Raw genomic sequence first — 24,261 nt, 5'->3', positions numbered from 1 at the left:
AGGCCCAATACTTTATTTAATCATATTTAAAACCCTAAATATCTAAATTTTATTTTTATGATTCTTACTGCATTTTTTTACAAGAGGTGTCATATTCCTATAAAGAAGTCTTCAGTTCCCTTAAAAGGCCTTACTACATTCCTTTAAGGATGTGCGTAAATGGCATTAAAGTTGGAGCCATCTGGCAAGGATTTAATCTTTTGATCCAACCAATAATTCCTTCTCGTCTCCTCATCATAAGTTAAACCGTCATCAATTCATTGAGAGCTTTAAATCGACAAACTCATCCCTGTGGCATGCAGACAACTGAGCACAGGATAAACTCACAGGGAGGAGCAAGAGAACAAGATTGCACACACACAGGACTGACTGGAAAGTGCAAAGAATTCAGTGTAAGTGAAACTACTCTGGCCAGGTGGAACCGATAATGATGAAGGAGGGAGAACAAAAGTGAGGAAGAGAAACAAAGCAAGTTACCAGCAAACAATTTTAAAAATAAACTGGAGACACCAGAAACACGAGAAACGATGATTGAATACAGAAACTAAATTCTTAACAAAGGCTGATGTAATGGCAAATCCTTTTTTTTAAGCTCTAATTTAATTTTAATCCCAAAATGCACAGAAATTGAAAACACTGAGCCTATTGTCAGCTATCCAAAGCCTTACAGTGGCAAATATTCTTTAAAGCACTCATTAAGTATGAATCAGCTTCTGGAAATAGTCCCAAAAGGCACTTGAAGTCCTTTTTGGTAAAAACTACAGTTCCCAGCTATTTTGGGAAGGAGAGCTATTTGTCTTTCTATCCAGCTTCCCTGATGTGATTTTTCAATATGACAGCTCATCAACATTCTGTTGTTTCTGCATGAAGAACCAATACTGAAACAGCAAAAAGTGACAATTGTGCTGTTTATCGTTCATTTTTTGTGCAAGTTGCCTGATGACTGCAGGTGCATCCACAGATGTCATTTACCAGCCACTTTATTAGGCACACCCTTGCCAGGTTGGAGCTTCTTTGTGGCACTTGACATGACAGCAGCTGACAGTTATTGCAGATTTATCGGCTGTACATCCACGATGACTCTCTTGATTCATCACATCTCAAGTTGCTCTATTGGACTGAGGTCTGGTGACTGGAACAAATGTGATGGACATGGTCAGCAACCAGTTCTCATGTAGGCTGTGGCGTTTAAATGATACTCAATTGGTACTAAGAGACCCGAAGTGTGCCATGAAATATCTATCAACACCATTACACCATCATTACCAGCCTGAGCTATCGATAAAAGCTAGGATGGATCCATGCTTTGACTTTGGTTTTGCCAAATTCTGACCATACCATTCAAATGTATCAGCTGAAATTGAGACTCATCAGACCAGGCAAAGTCTTCTATTGTCCAGCTTTGATGAGGTTGTATCAATTGTAGCCTGAGTTTCCTGTTTTTAGCTGACAGGAGTGGCTCCTGGTGAGGTCTTCTGCTGCTGTAGACCAGACCAGAGACGCTCTTCTGCATGGCTTGGTTGTAATGAGTGGTTATTCAAGTTACTGTTGCTTTCCTGTTAACTCAAAGCAATCTGGCCCCTCTCCTCTGACCTCTGGCATCAACAAGACATTTTTTTACCAGAGAACTGCCACTCAGTTTTGGAAATTTTCTCTTTTTCAGATCATCCTCTGTAAACTTTTGACATACTCACACCAGTAATCATGTCAAGTTCAAAGTCCCCTTTCTTCCTTATTTTGATGCCAGGTTTGAATCTGAACAGGCTGCGTTGACCATGTATGCCATGTGACTAGCTCATTAGATATTTGGGTTAACGAGTAAAAGAAAAGATGTACCTAACAATGTGGCAAGTGAGGTGTGAGGTGTAAATTACTAATCTATAAGAAAGTCTCTCTGAGGTTGTGTGTGTTTGGAGATATGGTTGAAAATCAAACCTGCTGGAGTCTCTACAGGGCTGCTTCCAGAAAGACTAGTAAAAACACTCCATGAGATGATGAAGTACATGTTTTTTAAAAAATCAGATGTAATATCCTGATCAATGAAAGGAAATCTCTTTTAAACATCAAAATAAATTCATATTTCTGTATCCACTGGATTCAAACAGTGGCTCTTCTCTTTATTTCCCTCTGTCCAGCTGCTATGAGAGGAAAACTGGCAATAGTTTGAGCAGCATTTCTGCACAGTTACATCTTAAGGTCAGTCAACACAAATTTCAGATGTTTGTTAAACTGCTTTCTAAAACAGCCCAGCACATGATCTGTGGTCAGTTAATTTATTTTAAGCTTTTTTCTTTAATATGGATTTCAGACCAGCTGAACCAACATGCATCCAAACATTTTTTATGCTCCTCTTTCCTCTACTCTTACTTTTCCTGCTCATTTATTCTCCTGGATGTTTGTCTTTATCAGTGCCCTGGTCTTATGTCTCTCACACAGAGCAGCAGTGGTGCCATTATAAATTCTGTTTGCACTGCAGGTGTGTGCCTTTGACTAGGATGTTTGAGTCAATATTTAATTTTTGACATGGATGAATGGTGTTGTCTGCAAGTCCTGTTCAGCATGTGTCTGATGGCTTCGTGATAAAAGGGATAAATTAATGATCTACTACAGAGAAATGCATGTAGCCTAAAGGAGGGGTATGAGGAAATATTACATAATGACTATAACAACAAGAGCACCCAGAGAGCAACTGCCCTTGAAGGGCAAGAGCTAAACTAAAACTTTGATGTTTTGTGATGTTTTCATTACAACATGTTGACATCAGCCTGTTTCAATTAAAATATGATAATTTCAGGTAGTTATGGCATCACTGTGATGTTGTATTACTCTACACAATTTCTTGAAATATTTTTTCAAGGTTAGCTTTGAACTTGGGCACTAACAAGGTCAAATGCCTAGCCAACCCAGGGCCTCATGTCCTCCAAAGATGAAGATGAAAATAGTATAAAATATAATGCTTTTATTCTATTCATCACCACCACCACCAAAGGGAGGGAGTATGCAGTCATGCTTCAGGTGAACACATTTCTCACATGTAAGTGTAGGCATCCATCGTAATGGTGTGGCTCAGTCAGTCAGTAACTCGTTCCCTCCTGGCATACATCTTGATGTCAGAGAGGATGTAGCCGACGACTGCTCCATTCCATAATCGGTATGTGTAGCCACTCTTGTCAGTTATCTCGGTGAGAGTGTTCAGACCTATGCAGCACAGCAGTGGGGACAGAGCATTTCCTCAGTAAATCCCACACATGATGGCGACTTTTGCAATTGGCTTGATTTTTTGTGTGGATGTTTTTTTTCTTGAAAAACCTGGATTAATTCCATACTAAATTTTGAAGCAATAAATTGCACCAAAAATGCCAGATGTAGCAAAACTGATACAAAATAAAACTCCTATCTGCAAACTGACTGAGGGGGTTTAACAAGGCCAGTGTGTGAACCCCAAACAAACTTCAGTGTAAGGAAAATTTAGGTCAGAGGAATGTAACATCAGAAACCAGCTTTAAGTCGCTTTTTTATATAAATGAATACATGTATATAAATATGCAACAGTTTCTGTCTTTACTGCGGGCAACCTGCAGTACCTTCGCGGACCGCTAGAGGGCGCGTGGAAATTACTGCTTTGACATATTTCCTGGACTTTAATGTCAGTCAGCGCAGGTGTTAGGAGTTTGGACGCAGGAGGCAGAATGAAAAGCGAGATTAAAACGACTACAAATAGAAGCCATGGATTGCGTTTGTTTTGGGCGTTTGGATCACGGACTTTGCCGGTTGGCATGAGCTGGCGTGAGACAGGAATTGCACCGCAGATAGACGGCGGCATGGTGACAGGACGGTTTATGGCGGGAGAGGATCGGGAAGAGGGAGAAGCAGAAGAGAATTGAAGTTTGTTAGGAACACAGATGAAGGTAAGTGTAGGACAAAAAAGATGATCAGAGAAGAGTTTAAAATAATATTTTAATACCAAAAATCATTTAAAACAACCCAACAGTAGGGTTACAGGTAGGCGTAGGAGAAATGCCAGTAGACACGGACAAGATCATCCAACACAAGATGTGCTTAAACTGGGAAGAGAAAGGAGGGATAAAGAGCTCTGTGTGGACAGTGAGCATCATTTTAAACTTGCATGCATGGGTCAGTTTTACGGTTATGTCCAAATTTTTACAGATGCATCAAAGCCAACAAACCCAGCTGGAATGGCATTTGTTGCACATGGGTTTCATGCCAAAGCAGGAAAAGGATCAGTGTTGGGGTCAGTGGCGGATCTAGAGGAAGTTTCTTAGGGTGGCAAAATCAAAGCCATTTCTTTACATATATGCAGGTGTTATATTCTTTAATATGGTAAAAATGGTAAATGGCCTGTATTTATATCGCTTTACTTAGTCCCTAAGGACCCCAAAGCGCTTTACACTACATTCAGTCATTCACCCATTCACACACACATTCACACACTGAATATGTACTATATAATTGGTTAAAATACATCAAGTACAGCTAGTATACACATACACAGAAATAATCTTTTTTTTTTTTTTCATGCTTAAATTTACAAAAAATGTCAAAAATCTGCACTATCATGAACAAACCTCCTTTTTTCATGATTTATTAGGTTGATAGCTCTCACCTTCATGGCTTTTCCAGATGGTAGCAATCAAGCACCTGTGTTGAAATCTAAATTGCCCATGATATTGATTAATTAATAAATATAGAAATAATGCAGTTTCAGACACTATGAGCTGAACCATTTTTAAAAAAAAATGGGAGACAGGAACACAATGGAATATGTGCAGTTTTTGAATTCATATTCTGTGTTAATTGTAGCTAGGCTCAAAGACTTAATGCTAGCTTATATTACTAAGCAATTTTCTCATATGCAAAACTTGGGTGCCACATGCCACCCCAGTAGATCGGCCTCTGGTTGGGGCGTCAGTATACACAGGAGAAATGCTTTCAATACTTTTTACCTACTCAATAGAGAAGACACAAGGCCATAAAGAACAGTGATATGCCTAGAGTCAAGTTCATCATTAACCAGTTTACAGTGCCGTAATTCAGACAGCAGAGCAGACATCCTGATAGAAATTCACAAAACACTTGATTTGGCTTAAGGTGACCTTTTTTGGGTACCAGCACACTGTGGAGTTAAAGGGAATGAAAGCCACAAAAAGTCTTTCAGAGGATGTGGTTATCGGTGTCAGCGGGGCAGCGGATAAAGGGCATAATAAGGCAGAAAATGAAGGAAAGGTGGCAAAAGCAAAAAAAAAGGAAGATGGTTTTACAAAATCCAAAGGAAAACAGCAGAGATGAGAGGAGACAGGTAAATCACAACTTTGATTTGGGCAGCAGGTTATTTTTAATAGGACAGAGCCATACAGGAAAATGGGACTCCAATATCCTCCTGAGAACCAGCTTATTCATTTATGTAATGGACATACAGAGGACTAATATGTCCTGATGTACGAAATAGAGGACATCCTGGGCTTTCCATTGATATCTCATGCATTTGGGTGGTAGCTCCAAAAATCACAAAAAAAGTTCAATGGGAAGATTCATTTTTCCTCGGATCTCAGGAGGGCAGAGAAGTTAAGACCAGAGAACGTGTTTTAGTGCTTTGTCGGAAATATAAGGTTAAGAAGATAACTCATCCAAAAAGCTCAGTGTGGCAGGGCGTGGCCTGCGGTGCCGTGCAGGGAAGGCGGCCGTACCTGCACGGCACCGCAGGCCACGCCCCGCCACACTCAGCAACATGATAATCAAACTACACTTTGTAGATTTATTTCAAAAGAAATTAAATTTATCGGGACATATTCTGCTTTTTAAGACGGACTAATTTGTTATTTGAAGCAGGGGCGATTCTAGGATCAGAGCTTTGGGGGTGCTGAGCACACTTTTAATGTGTATGTATAATACAATACAGATACATAAAAAATACACTCCAAAAATAGAGTCCTTGAAATGTACAAATGTACAAAATATTGATAAAAAACATATATAAAAATGGAGGCAACTTTGCCTATGGTACAATGTATACAATGTATGAAAAGATCTTTACTGCAGATACTACTATGGCTCTGCAGATTTTTTCTTTTATTTTAACCTATTTCGCCTCACCTGACGGTTGGTAAATCTGTCTATCACTTTTTGGTGGTCAACTCTCTCAAGCAGTTTAACGGTTTCTGTTTTGCCTGTCACTATTCTCTGTCTGTTTTCTTACCTGGTTCTTCCTGACCTTTTACTTTCTCCTCACGTTCCCCTCTTTCCTCTCTCCCTCTTTGGACTGACAATCATACACAAATAGATTGTATTCAATTAGATGAAAAATTACATTAATATGAAAAAAATACTATTAAGATCACTAACAAAAAGTCCTCTCTCAGTCTACTTTCAACCAAAAGGCAAATAACCAAACCACATGAACATCTAATAAAAGATATAAATATTGAAACACTGATCCAACATTATCCTTTATTGATGGATCATTTGTTCTTACACTTTTACCTGAATGTTACTCCTGGGTTTAATATCGGCACATATGACAAAATAACCAGCTTCTCTCATTCCATTTCAAACAGGACAGTGGTAACAACAGTAGGTTACGGACAATTTTAAGTTTTAGATTTTAAATAGGCTATATACATTTCAATGGGAGTAACAGGACAATAAAATGTCGCTGATTTTACTACAGAGCAGGACGGATTGTAGGGTAGCAAACATCGTGGGAAAACACGTTTTCAACACTGCAGGTTACCTGGGTGTAATGTTTTTCAGCTAAAAAGAAACATGGTCTGACTCCTACCTATATAAAGAGTAACTGAAGGTTAAATGCAGCTAACATGTCCTGTTTTAAGCCAGGCACTTACACCTCTGCTCCGCTGCGTCTCAGCCACCATCGCTCTGGCAGCAACGGCGCTCGAGCCAGAGTGGGGGAGAGCCGAGCTGCAACAAACCATTTTTTTGGGTGGTGGGGGTGGGTTAACCCAGATAGCAAGGAAACATTGAAACAATGTTTAGTCAATATCAGGCGATGTCATTGAATCAACGTTGAGGTGTGACGTTGACCTAACGTCACTCTTGCACCCTTTTTTAATATTGAAACGTCAGGTTTTGATATTGAATCAATGTTGAAACCTGACATTGATTCGACGTTATATTTTCTAACACTGTTGACATTGAAACAATGTCAGATTCTGATATTGAAACACTGTTGAGCTATGGTATTGATTTTCCAACTCTTTTGCACAGTTGCTTTTTATTGAAAAAAAAAAAAAAAAAGGTCAATAGACATGTATCAATACTTTATTAAAAGACAAAGTTTCCTATTTACATTTCTATGTTTCACGTCACTTTTTATTATTTACTCCGGGATGGGGATGGATGATGTGCGTCCTGTGCCACCCGTACGATCTGGAGCTTATCTGAGCCATTTCTGGACTGCTTAAGCAAAGACCAACTCAGACATAGAGTTCGCCCCTACCTGCTGCGTCAGGCCATCTAGGACAAAAATAGACACACACACACACACACACACACACAAAAAAAAAAAGACAAAAAAAGGGAATTAGAGCACATGAATAAGCTCTTGTTAATTGTCTCCAGCGGGGAGAAAGTATGTAAACTCCTAGGCTGATAAACATGACAGTCACCAGGCGGAAATCAGCAAACTGAGCTGAAAATGTGACATAGGAAATGTGAAACGCACCCAGCACATCAATTGATCCCTTTATTGTTCACTTTAGGCTCATAAAACTACAATAAACGGTAAAACTTACCAAATATGCATCTGCACAGCGCTGTCTCTTTAATTGCCCTTTTTTGCTCTGTAAGGTCCTTGGTTTTTTCCCCTGCCCAGTTGAGTACCGAGGCCAGCTCGTTTGGCGGTGCGGTGGACTCGCACCTCCAGTGTGGTCCCTCCAATCAAGGCAAAGCGTCTCACCTATAGACACATTTTAAGAGATGGAATTAGCGTCTCTCATATCTTAAATGTGTACACAAGTGCTTGTGTGTTTAATCAACAGGCCATTGTTATGTATTTGAATCACATCTGACAGATATTACACTTTATAGTTACAAAGTGTATACTTACCATTGCCTTATTTGCCTCCGGTGATTGAAGAGCTGCCCCTGCATTGTTTAGCTCCTCCATGTTGTGCAAGGGCAAATCCAGAGGCAATACCCCAGCATCTACAGATTCATTGCAGCAGGGATGGTGGTTGGCTCTGACCTCCTCACGGAGTTCGTTAACTGCATCATTAACATCTTTTGTGAGGTCGCATCTGTTTCAAAGAACAATTCTAGAAAGATTAATGGCTTAAGCAGTGGGAGGCGAAAAACTAATATATCCATAACTGATAGACTTATATGCAGATTGTTAAGCTAAGTTGTTGTAACTGCTAAAAGTGTTTACTAGTTTTTGCCTGTCACATATATTTGATATTTGTATATGTGGCTTGCCATCACCAGTGTGTGGATGGGTGGATGACTGAATGTGTAAAGCACTTTGGGGTCCTTAGAGACTAGTAAAAGTACTATACAAATATAGGCCATTTACCATTTATACCATGTAAACTGAAATTCCAAGATTTTCAAACTTGCCTTGTAATAGTGGCCTCACAGAGTCTCTGGAATCTACAAAAAAAAAAAAAATCACAACAAGATGACATTCAGTATAAATTGGTGTTTTGAAGATAAGAGTACAATGACATTGTGATGCAGCTTTAAAACTATTTTAAAAGCATACCATCTATAGGGAAGACAGCGACATCAGACTCTGCATGCTGGGGAGATCGCAAAGCTGTGTTGGTTTGTGTGTTGTGCCGGAAGCTGGGTGGGGCATTATGATGGTTGCTATCAGTGGGCTGGGGGGCAGACTGCGGAGTGGTGAGGGCTGTTTAGAAAAAGATATTTTTTTAAGTATTTAAGAATACAAACAACTTGTCAAAAAAGTTTCCTTGTGTCAGACACAGATATGTACACAGACACTAGACATTATTTTATTACCTGGTATTTTCACTCGAGGGTCTCGAGTACGGTGCTCATCCTCTGAGTCCGTATATGTGTACAGGGGATTTGGTCTAAAGAAAAATTAAAAACGGTCCAATTGTAAATGTGCTTTTAGCATATTTTTTCCTAAAATTACAGTTTTGATTTCTAACAACACACAGGAAACAGACGTGCAAGAAGGTACAGTATACTTATACTATTGTATATATATTATTCTATTCTATTTTATTCTATTGTATATAGTATTTTATTTTATTGTATTTTATTGCATTCCAGTGTTTTCTAATTTCTGCTACATAACTTTGCACTTTTGCTGTAACAAAACAAATTTCCCACCTGTGGGACTAATAAAGGCCATCTTATCTTATCTTATACAAGGAATTTTTGAAGTGCACAAGTGTACACGGCTTTGCATTTTTAAAAAGTTTACAAACTTCCACTTTTTGGACTATATTATGTGGTGATATTGCAGTATGCAAGCACCACAGATATGTATAAAAGACAAGATCATACATTCTTAACAATCAAAGATATGTTTGTGAATAAAAAAGTTTTACTTGTGCTTTCTTTTAAGACTGGTCTGGGTTTCTGCTTTGGACTGAAGGTCAGACGTATCACAGTGTTCACGTAGAGATCTCTGAAGACTGCGTTTTGCTTCGTAAAATGTGCCTGGAAATACAAACACAATGTACAGCCAGACATACATTACGTGTGGACAAAAGGTGCAAACGCATAGAAAAATCAGCGTTTTCAGAATTACGCCTGTACGTGTGGACGTAGCCTTATTCATTATTCAAGGCACAAACTGAAAGTCATGTACGCGTGCAACGTAAAGTTAGGTGAGCGTGCAACGTACAGTCACGTGGGCATGCCGCGTGAGCATTCAAACTGAGTCTAAAGTTTTCGTGTGCGAATGGAAGCGGGTGCTCTCCAATCATCAAAAGTAACAAAGTCATTCAACACGTTTATACAATTAACTTTACGTTTACCAATCATATATCACAGATTTACACTTTTTTGTAGTACTATGCTAAAAAGCAACTACAGAGCGAAAGTAATGGTCGCCGAGGTGACGGCAAGGCTAACAAAGGAACCCTTGAAGCGTTAGGCTAGCTTTGTAAGGGAATATGACTCAAAAGTATGAAACGAAAATGTTTTATTTGTTGATAGACTTTGTTCGCAGTGCAATTTATCTTTTGCCGGTGTTGTGCCCAAAAGTGATCGTCTGCCAGAAACTGATTGCCGTCCGCGGGAGCGCGCACAGCTGCTTAAAGCTGCAGTGCCCGGATTAAGTGCGTTGCCAGCTACTTCCGTGCAACTGACATAACGTGGGGGAAACAACCCAAAGACATTAATGCCTTTCTTATTAGGCAAAGGTCTGCATTTATGGAACTTTAACGTTTATATAACCGAATTATGACGTTTATCAGAAGGTTGTTTTCAGTGTGTAGCGCAGTCACGAATGACTACACGCATCACGATGGAATAATTAATGCCTACAGGTTCAGTATCTCTACTCTCGTTGTTCATATTTGATATAAGACTGTCGAATAGTAGTTAAAACAATAAAGACCTATTGTGCCAGTATCACCATGACTCTGTCTTGTTTGTTCAGAATAACGACTGAGAACATGGCATTTTAGCGCTACCGAAAAGTCATTGTGGCCTATAACTTGTCACTGAAACAATATTTCAGCTTCAAACTTGTTGGATATATTCCCGAATGGTTACACGTGATATATTATATCCCAAAACTCTCCAAGAACTGCTGAATACCTTTTAAAAGAACATTAATACCAATAATATGTAATTTTCAACCTGCCAAAAGTGATGATTGTGGCCTATAACTTGTCACTGAAACAATATTTCTGCTTCACAATTGTTGGGTATCATCCGAAAGGATCATATGTGGCACATCATATCCCAAACAGTCTCTAAGAAATGCAGAATAACTTTTAAAGGAACAATAATACCGATAATATGCCATTTTTGACCTGCCAAAAAGTGATTGCTGCCTATATCTTGTCACTGAAACAATATTTCTGCTTCAAACCTGTTGGATATAATCCAAAAGGATCATATGTGACACATTATATCCCAATCAGTTTCTAAGAAATGCAGAATAACTTTTAAAGGAACAATAATACTCATAATGTGCCATTTTCGACCTGCCAAAAAGTGATTGTGGCCTATATCTTGTCACTGAAACAATATTTCTGCTTCACAATTGTTGGGTATCATCCGAAAGGATCATATGTGGCACATCATATCCCAAACAGTCTCTAAGAAATGCAGAATAACTTTTAAAGGAACAATAATACCGATAATATGCCATTTTTGACTTGCCAAAAAGTGATTGCTGCCTATATCTTGTCACTGAAATAATATATCTATTTCAAACTTGCAGGATTTCATTCAGAAGTGTTAAATGTGACATATTATATCCCACACAGTCTCTAAGAAATGCACAATAACTTTTAAAATAACATTAATACCGATAATATGCAATTTCCAACCTGCCAAAAAGTGATTGTGGCCTATATGTTGTCATTGAAACAATATTTCTGCTTCAAACCTGTTGGATATAATCCAAAAGGATCATATGTGACACATTATATCCCAGTCAGTCTCTAAGAAATGCAGAATAACTTTTAAAGGAACAATAATACTCATAATGTGCCATTTTCGACCTGCCAAAAGTGATTGTGGCCTATATCTTGTCACTGAAACAATATTTCTGCTTCAAACCTGTTGGATATCATCCAAAAGGATCATCTGTGACACATTATATCCCAATCAGTCTCTAAGAAATGCAGGATAACTTTTAAAATAACATTAATACCGATAATATGTCATTTTCGACCTGCCAAAAAGTGATTGTGGCCTATATCTTGTCACTCAAACAATATTTCTGCATCAAACTTGTTGGGTATCATCCAAAAGGGTCATATGTGACACATTATATCTCAAACAGTCTCAAAGGACTGTTGAATAACTTTTAAAGGATCAGTAATACCCATAATATGCCATTTTCGACCTGCCAAAAAGTGATTGTGGACTATATCTTGTCACTGAAACAATATTTCTGCTTCAAACTTGCTGGAAGTCATTCGAAAGGGTCATATGTGACATGTTATAACTCAAACAGTCCCATAGAATTGCTGAATAACCTTTAAGGAACAATAAAACTGATAAAATGCCATTTTCAGCCTGCCAAAAAGTGATTGCCGCCTATATCTTGTCACTGAAACAATATTTCTGCTTCAAACTAGACTGATATCATTCAGAAGGATCATATGTGACACATTATATCCCAATCAGTCTCTAAGAAATGCTGAATAACTGTTAAAGAACATTACTACCCATAATATGCCATTGTCGACCTGCCAAAAAGTGATTGTGGACTATAACTTGTCACTGAAACAATATTTATGCTTCAAACTTGTTGGGTATCATCCAAAAGGATCATATGTGGCACATCATATCCCAAACAGTCTCTAGGAAATCCTGAATAACCTTTAAGGGAACAATAAAACTAATAATATGCAATTTTGAACCTGCCAAAAGTGATTGTGGCCTATATCTTGTCACTGAAATAATATTTCTCCTTCAAACTTGTTTGATATCATCCAGAAGGGCTATATGTGACATATTACATCCCAAACAGTCCATTAGAACTGCTGAATAACTTTTAAAAGAACATCAATACCGATAATAGTCATGTTCAAGCTGCCAAAAAGTGATTGCCGCCTATATCTTGTCACTGAAACAATATTTCTGCTTCAAATTTTATGGACATCATTCCCAAAAGTTTTATGTGACACATTTTGCTGCAAATTTTAAATCAAGCCTTTATTGGACAGTGCATAAAACGTCAAATTTCAAAAATGTTGTAATTCAAAATAATACAAAACAAGGATAATGGCCAAATGGAAACAGGTGGGAGGAGATCTGCTTAAACACATTAGGAACACTAAGTCATAGGAAAGAGAAAACAAAAGGTAATAAAAATTCCATTCCATTACAGCACTTATTAATTGAAACGAAAACCAAAAACGAATAACAATTACATCCAATTTAAGAAGAAACCACCAGTTAAAATAAACTAACAAATAGACCAGAAACAGGGGTACAGCGGAAGCTGAACACGAGTAAACCATGGAACAACATATATATTAATTCTTTGCCTACAGTAACTATAATGCTAACATGTTAGGAAACACAAAATAATTGAATAATCCTACAAACAAATTGCAATCACACCTGAACTCTAATGTATTGAACAATACAGAAACACACACAGTTTGTAGTTTACCATTTAATTTATATTTGTAATGATACCTATATTCTCAAGAAGACATATTACAATCTGTTGTCTCAGACTTGCAATACTTGAAGCAGAGTCCTCAAACTCTACTGGAACATCTTTTAAGATGCACTCTGCAAACTGTGAATAAAATATATAACAATGCAGTCATTATTTGAAGTAACATTTGCTATTCAAAAAATTTGAATCATATTTATTTTTAGAAAAATCATAGTAATTGCTTGTGTTGAACAAGAACGAGGACACAAATGGAGACACTGGAGGAGACAGAGCAGAGACTAGAACCAAAAGCAAGTGATTTTATTAGGGCAGGTAAACATGAACAAAACGCCAGCAAAGATGGAACAGGAGTAACAACTAAAGTGGGAAAATAATTAGGAAAACTGTTATGAAACTATGATAAATATGAACCAATTTAGACAACTATCACAGCTCCTTCCTGAAACATCCTTGCTGCAGGAAAGAGCGCTTTCCCAGATCATTCATTCCAACAGCAGTTAGACTCTACAACTCCTCAATCACGATGTCATAATTCACTGGACTTTGTGGACATCCATGGTCACCATTCATGCACAATGCACCTTCTATGTTTATGGACGTGCAGGTATACAGTATATGTATGTATATGTATAAATATGTATATTTAGTGTGTACATATGTGTGTTCGTGTACATATCTATACGTATAGATATCTATTGCTTCATAGGAACAGTAGTGGTAGAATGGTTATGTTAAGATATGTTTTTGAAATGTTGTTTTGTATTGTTGTCTCCTATAATATTTATTGTTTGTGTATTTATTTATTAATTCAGTCATTTATGTTCATGTTGCTGTGTGTGTTTCTGTATTGTTCAATACATTAGAGTTCAGGTGTGATTGCAATTTGTTTGTAGGATTATTCAATTATTTTGTGTTTCCTAACATGTTAGCATTATAGTTACTGTAGGCAAAGAATTAATATATATGTTGTTCCATGGTTTACTCGTGTTCAGCTTCCGCTGTACCCCCTGTTTCTGGTCTATTTGTTAGTTTATTTTAACTGGTGGTTTCTTCTTAAATTGGATGTAATTGTTATTCGTTTTTGGTTTTCGTTTCAATTAATAAGTGCTGTAATGGAATGGAATTTTTATTACCTTTTGTTTTCTCTTTCCTATGACTTAGTGTTCCTAATGTGTTTAAGCAGATCTCCTCCCACCTGTTTCCATTTGGCCATTATCCTTGTTTTGTATTATTTTGAATTACAACATTTTTGAAATTTGACGCTTTATGCACTGTCCAATAAAGGCTTGATTTAAATTTGCAGCAAAATGTGTCACATAAAACTTTTGGGAATGATGTCCATAAAATTTGAAGCAGAAATATTGTTTCAGTGACAAGATATAGGCGGCAATCACTTTTTGGCAGCTTGAACATGACTATTATCGGTATTGATGTTCTTTTAAAAGTTATTCAGCAGTTCTAATGGACTGTTTGGGATGTAATATGTCACATATAGCCCTTCTGGATGATATCAAACAAGTTTGAAGGAGAAATATTATTTCAGTGACAAGATATAGGCCACAATCACTTTTTGGCAGGTTCAAAATTGCATATTATTAGTTTTATTGTTCCCTTAAAGGTTATTCAGGATTTCCTAGAGACTGTTTGGGATATGATGTGCCACATATGATCCTTTTGGATGATACCCAACAAGTTTGAAGCATAAATATTGTTTCAGTGACAAGTTATAGTCCACAATCACTTTTTGGCAGGTCGACAATGGCATATTATGGGTAGTAATGTTCCTTTAACAGTTATTCAGCATTTCTTAGAGACTGATTGGGATATAATGTGTCACATATGATCCTTCTGAATGATATCAGTCTAGTTTGAAGCAGAAATATTGTTTCAGTGACAAGATATAGGCGGCAATCACTTTTTGGCAGGCTGAAAATGGCATTTTATCAGTTTTATTGTTCCCTTAAAGGTTATTCAGCAATTCTATGGGACTGTTTGAGTTATAACATGTCACATATGACCCTTTCGAATGACTTCCAGCAAGTTTGAAGCAGAAATATTGTTTCAGTGACAAGATATAGTCCACAATCACTTTTTGGCAGGTCGAAAATGGCATATTATGGGTATTACTGATCCTTTAAAAGTTATTCAACAGTCCTTTGAGACTGTTTGAGATATAATGTGTCACATATGACCCTTTTGGATGATACCCAACAAGTTTGATGCAGAAATATTGTTTGAGTGACAAGATATAGGCCACAATCACTTTTTGGCAGGTCGAAAATGACATATTATCGGTATTAATGTTATTTTAAAAGTTATCCTGCATTTCTTAGAGACTGATTGGGATATAATGTGTCACAGATGATCCTTTTGGATGATATCCAACAGGTTTGAAGCAGAAATATTGTTTCAATGACAACATATAGGCCACAATCACTTTTTGGCAGGTTGGAAATTGCATATTATCGGTATTAATGTTATTTTAAAAGTTATTGTGCATTTCTTAGAGACTGTGTGGGATATAATATGTCACATTTAACACTTCTGAATGAAATCCTGCAAGTTTGAAATAGATATATTATTTCAGTGACAAGATATAGGCAGCAATCACTTTTTGGCAAGTCAAAAATGGCATATTATCGGTATTATTGTTCCTTTAAAAGTTATTCTGCATTTCTTAGAGACTGTTTGGGATATGATGTGCCACATATGATCCTTTCGGATGATACCCAACAATTGTGAAGCAGAAATATTGTTTCAGTGACAAGATATAGGCCACAATCACTTTTTGGCAGGTCGAAAATGGCACATTATGAGTATTATTGTTCCTTTAAAAGTTATTCTGCATTTCTTAGAAACTGATTGGGATATAATGTGTCACATATGATCCTTTTGGATTATATCCAACAGGTTTGAAGCAGAAATATTGTTTCAGTGACAAGATATAGGCAGCAATCACTTTTGGCAGGTCAAAATGGCATATTATCGGTATTATTGTTCCTTTAAAAGTTATTCTGCATTTCTTAGAGACTGTTTGGGATATGATGTGCCACATATGATCCTTTCGGATGATACCCAACAATTGTGAAGCAGAAATATTGTTTCAGTGACAAGTTATAGGCCACAATCACTTTTTGGCAGGTTGAAAATTACATATTATTGGTATTAATGTTCTTTTAAAAGGTATTCAGCAGTTCTTGGAGAGTTTTTGGGATATAATATATCACGTGTAACCATTCGGGAATATATCCAACAAGTTTGAAGCTGAAATATTGTTTCAGTGACAAGTTATAGGCCACAATGACTTTTCGGTAGCGCTAAAATGCCATGTTCTCAGTCGTTATTCTGAACAAACAAGACAGAGTCATGGTGATACTGGCACAATAGGTCTTTATTGTTTTAACTACTATTCGACAGTCTTATATCAAATATGAACAACGAGAGTAGAGATACTGAACCTGTAGGCATTAATTATTCCATCGTGATGCGTGTAGTCATTCGTGACTGCGCTACACACTGAAAACAACCTTCTGATAAACGTCATAATTCGGTTATATAAACGTTAAAGTTCCATAAATGCAGACCTTTGCCTAATAAGAAAGGCATTAATGTCTTTGGGTTGTTTCCCCCACGTTATGTCAGTTGCACGGAAGTAGCTGGCAACGCACTTAATCCGGGCGCTGCAGCTTTAAGCAGCTGTGCGCGCTCCCGCGGACGGCAATCAGTTTCTGGCAGACGATCACTTTTGGGCACAACACCGGCCTTTAAGATAAAAGTAAACACAATTTCGGGCTCCCACATTTTGTACATTAACGAGTTTTTTTTACTGTTATTCAAATGCGACCGTGGAAATAACTAATAGAAGAAAATGCATTCATTCTTACCTTATACTAACCGTGGTGCAGGCCAGAGCAGTGCCTTCTCCGGTCAATTCCGACGGCTGTATCCCAATTCAGGGTCTGCAGCCTCAAAGGCTGCATTTTAAGGCCGATTACGTCACAGCGGCGCGCCGAAGGCTGTCCCAATTCAAAGGCTGTGGGCGTTTATCAATATGCGTACTTGTGCGTACTTGCGTTCTCGTGTACTCGTGATACGTCATCAGTCGGAGACCAAGTACTGTTCCAATTCGAAGTACGCATCACGCCGAGAACGCGAAAAAGTCCCGGATGTGTTCTCGATCCGCCCGTTTTATCGAGCATGCACCCGATCTGTACCGGAAACCCGATCGGTACCCCGCATGCGCGAAAGTTGTCTACTTCCGGTCGAAGCATTTTACGATAGTTATGGGTCAGAGTACCTGTTAAGATGTTAAGAATAATAAGTATCTATTAAAATGTTTGAAATAATGAAACATTTCAATATAATGTAGACAAAAATAAAAAATAAAAAGGTAGTTACGGATCAGGACTCTCCGATCCTTACTGCGCATGTGCAAAGACGGACCGTACAAATCGGGTCTACCCGATCCGTACTGCGCATGTGCAGATGTTTTCTTCTTCTTCGGTTTCGTTTAATAGCAGTTTACTCCCAGTGTACGAGAATACCGCACCCTGCTGACCGAGCGAATGATCTGTATTGTAATTGTATTGTCATTGTCAGTCGAGTGTGTTTATGATTGATTGGAATAGTTATGATGATGTCCACTCCTCACTGTCAATTGTCAATAAACACTGAATCTGGCCCATGAATTTTCACGTGACATTTTAATTTTTTTTTTATTTATATACACACTAGGCTATATTTTACTATGAAAGCTGAAAATGCACCATCATAATACAGCAGATACTTTCAATTTTTACTACATATTCTAGGAATCTGTTTCCTAATAATAAAATATAATATATTCTTGCACTAAAGACAATGTGGCTCATCACCCAAAATGGTTTTGCATTAGATTTTTTGGTTTGCCACTGTGTCTTGAATTAACTTTCTTCTTTGTAACCACAAAATTAACAATGTTGCAAAATTAATGTTTGACAATATTTTTAAAAGGGTATTCTTAGGTGAACCATTTGTTTAATTTAAATTTGACTACACTCATTTGTATATATCGATATAAAATTACACAGGACAACTTTATAATTTTCACAGGTTTACTGTAACAATACTGAAAACAAACCACAGATTTCAAGAACATGAACAACAGATACAAGTAGAGAGGATGTGTTACAACCCAGATTTATTTCAGAAATATAATTTAAGGAACTAAATTAAATAACATTAAACCAAACACAGGTCATTATGACTTCTTGGCTAGTACGCAGTAACAAAGAACTCCACCGTGGCCAGGCCACAGAGGGCAAAAGAAATTAAATAAACAATAAAAAGAAATCGGTGATAACCAATAACACAAGAGTTAGCAAAAACTGTCACAAATGAAAACAGGTATCAGAACACGAACCAACATGTGGGGAAACCACAAATGGGGAACCCTTTCACTAAAACCAGTGTGTGTGTGTGTGTGTGTGTGTGTGTGTGTGTGTGTGTGTGTGTGTGTGTGAACAGTGCAGACACATTAGTTGTCCAGTTGCATGCAAATGTGGCTGCAGTAGCCTGGGCGCATCTCCTCCGAATAAAATGCCCGTAGTTGTCCTCTTTTACCTGTGCCAACATATCCTGTAATACAAAAAAAAAGACAAACAGAGAGAAGAATTGGCTCCAAGGTATGGTTTTCATCATGTCCTGCACCAGTGAGATTTTCATTGTTTGTAATGACAGCAATATAAGATTATACAGTGTTATATACCTCGGGGGCAGTGTTTGTACTGATCTCCACATTGAAGGCAGATCTCAATTGTGTACATGTTAAAGTACTGTTCTTTGTACTTTTCTGAGAAGCTGCTCCATGTGCAGACGCCTGTGTAAAGCACAAGCAAAAAACAAAAACACAAAACATTTACATGCTGCCAGTGAAAAACATGTGACAACAGCAAAAAAATGTACATATAATTTCATAATTTACTGAAGCCCTTACTGTGAAGCCACTTGAAGTGTGCTCGTCTTCTGAAATATTCAGTAGACACAAGGTCTCTGAACATGGAGCACACCAGAGCCAGTTTGAAGATGGCTGTATCCCCTTCGTGTAGAACAACCTCTTCCAATATGTCGATGAGGACACATGCTGGTAACTGTAAAATATAGGTCAGGCAACAATAATGCAAATACAAAATTTGTCCACCAAGTTTCAGAAATATGAGGACTGAAATACATTACATTCAGTGGTGTTTTCATAACTACTACTTCATTCCACTACTGAATAATGCCTCTTTCTGCCCTGATGGTGCTGCCTGTGATTCTAATCACTAATTCAGTTATGTCAACATTTTAAATAAAAGGGAAAATAAAGAGATTACCTCCAGTATAGGGCACCTGTCAGCGTCAGCCTTTAATGGAAAACATGATTATCACATTACATGGAAGTGAAGATTACCACCATGTATGTAAACCTGCATTGTGATGAATAGTCTCAACAGTACAATTCTGTGGTTGTATTCTACAAAGGGTTTTCCCATCGTTGTCCTCTCACCTGTCTGATTAGACTTGGTGAAGGCTTGGAGGAGGTTGCCTTTGGTACCCTGAAGACAGGCTGGAGAGTTCCCTGGAGGAGAAGGGATGCTTCTTCTGTCCAGAAGGCGAATCTCTGTCCATGCCTTAAAAAAAAAAAGCAATACCAGACTGAATGGACTGTAGTTGTGTACTGCTGCTCTCTTCTGTATGTTCAGTCACAGGTTTTATAAGTGACTACATTAAGCCACTTTCACAAACATTGGCTTGACCTGATGTGTTGCCTGAGCCAAAACTGCAATTAATACTAACTTTGAAAACTGTGATTATGATGGTGCCAGTTTGTTTATAGCCATACCCCTCAATGCAGAATCTCTCCATCAGCTGAATACACCACCACAGGCGAATTGCTGGCATGTCCTCCTTGAGAAAAATATAATATAACGTTTATCAAGGTTGGAGACTGGCACAGGTATTTTGGTGGTACTTTATGGAAAAGCTTACCTCTGTGAAAGATAGTGGAGATGAGGTGCTGATGCAGAGAGCATACTGTAAAGTAAAAGCAACCTTTAACATGTATAAATGTTGTATTGAAGTAATGGCAGGAACAGAAAAATTCTCACCATCAGCATAAAGATGCCGCAGCAATTTCCATTGCACTGCTGGGGAAAGAACTGTAAAATGAGAAATGTGTCCTTAAATGAAGAGAGCTGACATGCACCTGCTATTTTTTACTGAATTATTATGTACCTGATGAGCTTTCAAACTTGCGCAATGAAAACATACCTCAAGGTCTCTTCCTGTTTTCTCCATCCAGGATCCAGAGTCAATAAAGGCTGCTACTCTCCTGGCATTGTAGAGAATACACATAACACAAAAATCAAATGTTTGCCATTAACAAAAAAATTCATGAAGTAGGGATGCAACAATACGTTTTTCAAACCGTCAGATCCTTGGATCTGAGTTTTTGCTGATACCAAGTACCAATGCCGAAACTTCTACCACACAAAAAATGGAATGAATCTGAAGGCAGGTTTTATTTTTGTGTGTGTGGTTGTTACAAATAATAATAGTGAATAACATTGTTTTTTAAATGTATATTACTGGAAATGACCCAAAAATTCTAAATTTGGATAAAAAAAAAATAAACATTTTCTGTGAAACTTTTACCGATTTTCCACATTTCAAGTATCTGTTCATGGTATTGGCTAACAAAAGATATGGATACGATTGCATTTGAACCATATGGGCCCGGATACCAGTATCGGTGCATCCCTATCATGAAGTAGCCTAAGAACGAGGCTCCCTCCTGAACCTTTAAGCCTGAGAACGAGGCTTTTTTTGCCAAAGAACGCACTTGGCCATTGAACAAGGCCAGAAAAACTTGTCATTTCTTTAGTGTCAACCTAAATATGGCTCTATCAGATGAAAAAACACAGAGCGAGAAAGACCAAGGGCACTCACACAGAGCAGATAATGGTCAGCTTCACCTGCCTACCTGCTCCAAGCTGGAAAAAGTAGGATGTCCTTGGACCTAAAGTTGTCCTACAGGTATTGGGGTACAAATTAGTAAAAATACACACACAGGAGAAAAATCAACAAAAAACGTACCGGCAAGCAACGAAGCAGGTTGACTTGTGGATCCTTCCAGGTGGCCACGACGTAGAGGTCAGCAATGTGAACATCTTTTCCCTAAAGTGAACACACACAAAAAACCAAAATCAATACACAACAACCATTTATGGCTTTAACCAAAGAAAAAAATTACCAGTACAACAGATTACATGTCTTTGTGCAGCTTCCCCCACAATCTTCAGACAAGCATTCCCAATCTGAAAGAAACAGCAAAAAGCAACATACGGTTTACGGTTTCAGTCACTACTCTTAAAATCTTGCATTACATGATATTTTCTTTGTGGTACATTAGCTAAAGTAACATGATATACTAACAGTAGATTCCATGGAGTGTTCCAAACCCAGGCTCCAAAAGTCTTCCCGAGTCAGGCAGATGTTGCCTTCCTTCACGAGGAGTTCTCCTGGAGGTCGGTTTTGGTCCAAGACATATTCGAGCTAAATGAAAAGAGCACATCGTGTGAATTTGCTTCAAAATACTATAGAAAATAATAAAGACAAATATTGAAAGGGAAAATACTAAATAAGGCTGGAATTACTCTCATGCTACAGCAATTCTAAAACCATCAACGACTTTGACTTATAAAGATTTAACGTGACTGCACAGAAATGCGCCTTACCAGACTGGACTGAAGAGGTTCCAAGTCTTTCTGCCACTTTGCTCCTGGACTGGCATACTGATGATCAATCTGCCATTCAGGAGTCCCATATGAGTGGTCCAGGAGAAACTTCCTCTCAGTTGGTGGATCTGATAATATGCAAATATGTGGCATGACATACAAACTTTAATCCATTTTTAACATTAAATGAAAACGTAATTGCGACTACTTATTGCATGTCATACTCTTACTTTTTGATCTGTGGTAGTTCCTCAGCCTGGACACGTTTACCTTCTGGCAAGTTGCTCCCTTCACAATAGTAGCCACCCCCTTTGGCGTGATGCTGGCCACAGTGTACGGTCCTTGGTGTTGGCTCAGTAAAGCATCTCCAATGCGTCGTCTCTTTGGATCACCTGACAAAAGAACATCATCACCTGCTTGAACAACACACTGTCTTACCTGCTTCCTTTTCCGTGTTCCAAAGGTCTTCTTCTGGGTGTCCTGTGCCCTCTCAATGTTGCGAAGAACCTACAAAAAAATGACACAATAATCAGATTGAGAAAGTGTTGAATACACAATAAAAATGAGAATGTTATCAACGACATTTTCCCTTTTTTCCTAAAGAAATCTCGTTTCTCTGTCAGTCCCCTTCAAATGTACAGACCGTTTCATTCAGAACTGTCATCTCCTCAACTCTTGTGTCGATGTCCTCTTCAGGGTTTGCAACCTCAAACTCATCGTCCATGGGACAGGCGTTCATCACAGCAGGAAGACGTGGATGTCGGTGGAAGAGCAGGAAATAGGGACTGTGGCGGGTGGAGTGCTGAGCACACAAAATCTCTCCATTAATTCACTTTCTCTTGCACTTTTCAATTGCTTTTTTAAAATTTCAGTTTAAAAACACATTCTTAAAATGATGGAACACTGTAAAGTATCTTGAAAGGAATACAATATGTCAAAACAGGAATACCTGTTTTGCAGTGTTGATGCCATACACCACAGCAGCAAGGTGTACATCCCAGTCATCATGGTTCTGGTTAACATACTTTCTGAGAGCACGCTTGATGTTCTGGTTGGTCCTCTCATCCTTTGAGTTTTATTGTAGAATAGATGAATAAGCATGACTGATTTCACATGAGTGACTCAAGGTTAGCTATCCAAATGCTTACCTGCCCGTTGGTCTGGGGGTGATACGCACTGGAGACAGCATGTTTAATATTCAGCATGCTGAAAATGCTGTTGTTGAGCTGCAGTGACATGAGCAAACTTGGCCTAAATACATCATATCATATCATATCAAGGCATGAATAACACTTTCACAAGTTTTACCTGGTTCACAAACTCCTTTCCTTGGTCAGTGATGATTTTCCTGACCATGCCAAACGTGTATAACTTAGAGGTCATGATTGCAGAGACCTCAGCTGCAGTCTTGGATTTAAGAGGGTACCTCTAACACCATTGTGATTCCCGGTACCAGGGTTATTGTGGCATTCCATCAGAACTGACTTCTTCTCCTCCTCTGACATGACTACCAAGCGCATGCACTGCATACTGGGGCCAGTGTAGAAGAGTCTGTTGTCTGTTACAAGATGAAAATGTAAAAAGCTGAAATAGTTGCTGACTAAAGTAAAATAAAATGTCTGACAGATATTAATAAAGTTTGGGATAATGTATCTGAACCAGTATGGTACATTTACCTTCAATTGAAATTAACTTTTAAAACCATATATATAGGGTATATATGACAGAGTTGTATTTTTTTCATCTAATGAGGGAGAGAGAAAGAGTTTTAAAAATTAAAAGTAAAAAAATTAATAAAAGATCGACATTAATTTTCGTAGTTACCCTTCAGTTTGTAATTAGGTGCCATTCTCCTTATTTTACGGCGCAGGTCTTCAGTCGGGGGAAGCTCTCCATTGAGGAGAAAAGCATGAATTTGCTTGTATACATCCATTGTTTAAATGTCCCGGGCAGTCGAAAATGAGGCAGAGCTGTCGAGAAATGCTAGAAGCTAACTGGGCGCTAAGCGCATCATTCAAATATATTGAATGTCGCAATGCTGGCAAAGAGAGGAAGTGACGTAAGATTTGCGCATGCGGGGTACCGATCAGGTTTCCGGTACGGATCGGGTAGTGACAATCGGTGTAGACTTGGGACAGCTAAATATCCCAGAATGCATTTCGTCCAAAACTCAACAGC

The 24,261-nt window shown here is 38.1% G+C and overlaps 1 protein-coding gene and 2 long non-coding RNA genes across 5 annotated transcripts; all 3 read right to left on the bottom strand.

Annotated features, from left to right (window-relative positions):
* Positions 1-7,217: 7,217 nt before the first annotated feature.
* LOC120439324 lies at positions 7,218-8,532 on the bottom strand. Its single transcript, XR_005612552.1, has 3 exons — positions 8,084-8,532; positions 7,770-7,933; positions 7,218-7,491 (listed from the first exon to the last, which is right to left on the bottom strand). It is a non-coding gene; the product is annotated as an uncharacterized LOC120439324 (long non-coding RNA).
* Positions 8,533-9,013: 481 nt separating this feature from the next.
* LOC120439325 lies at positions 9,014-17,352 on the bottom strand. The gene is made up of 3 exons (XR_005612553.1): positions 17,212-17,352; positions 9,558-9,669; positions 9,014-9,071 (listed from the first exon to the last, which is right to left on the bottom strand). It is a non-coding gene; the product is annotated as an uncharacterized LOC120439325 (long non-coding RNA).
* A 1,132-nt stretch (positions 17,353-18,484) lies between these two features.
* LOC116334501 lies at positions 18,485-24,181 on the bottom strand. 3 transcript variants are annotated; one of them, XM_039610198.1, is made up of 21 exons: positions 23,908-24,181; positions 23,760-23,827; positions 23,392-23,641; positions 23,232-23,309; positions 23,033-23,149; positions 22,727-22,885; positions 22,314-22,590; positions 22,084-22,211; positions 21,782-21,901; positions 21,616-21,663; positions 21,443-21,523; positions 21,330-21,376; positions 20,618-20,678; positions 20,455-20,493; positions 20,336-20,380; positions 20,190-20,254; positions 19,854-19,977; positions 19,681-19,710; positions 19,302-19,455; positions 19,074-19,184; positions 18,485-18,943 (listed from the first exon to the last, which is right to left on the bottom strand). In XM_039610198.1, the coding sequence occupies exons 3-21, from the start codon at positions 23,464-23,466 to the stop codon at positions 18,843-18,845; spliced, it is 1,860 nt and encodes a 619-aa protein (XP_039466132.1). In that variant the 5' UTR covers positions 23,467-23,641; positions 23,760-23,827; positions 23,908-24,181; the 3' UTR covers positions 18,485-18,842. The 3 variants fall into 3 exon arrangements, with proteins under 3 accessions (XP_039466132.1, XP_039466130.1, XP_039466131.1); XM_039610196.1 differs by having other exon boundaries at positions 20,455-20,505; positions 23,908-24,180; XM_039610197.1 differs by lacking the exon at positions 23,760-23,827 and having other exon boundaries at positions 20,455-20,505; positions 23,908-24,180.
* Positions 24,182-24,261: the final 80 nt, after the last annotated feature.

This window comes from Oreochromis aureus, linkage group 3, assembly GCF_013358895.1.
Source record: "Oreochromis aureus strain Israel breed Guangdong linkage group 3, ZZ_aureus, whole genome shotgun sequence".
Taxonomy (NCBI): domain Eukaryota; kingdom Metazoa; phylum Chordata; class Actinopteri; order Cichliformes; family Cichlidae; genus Oreochromis; species Oreochromis aureus.
This window is presented reverse-complemented; position numbering and strand designations above follow the sequence as displayed.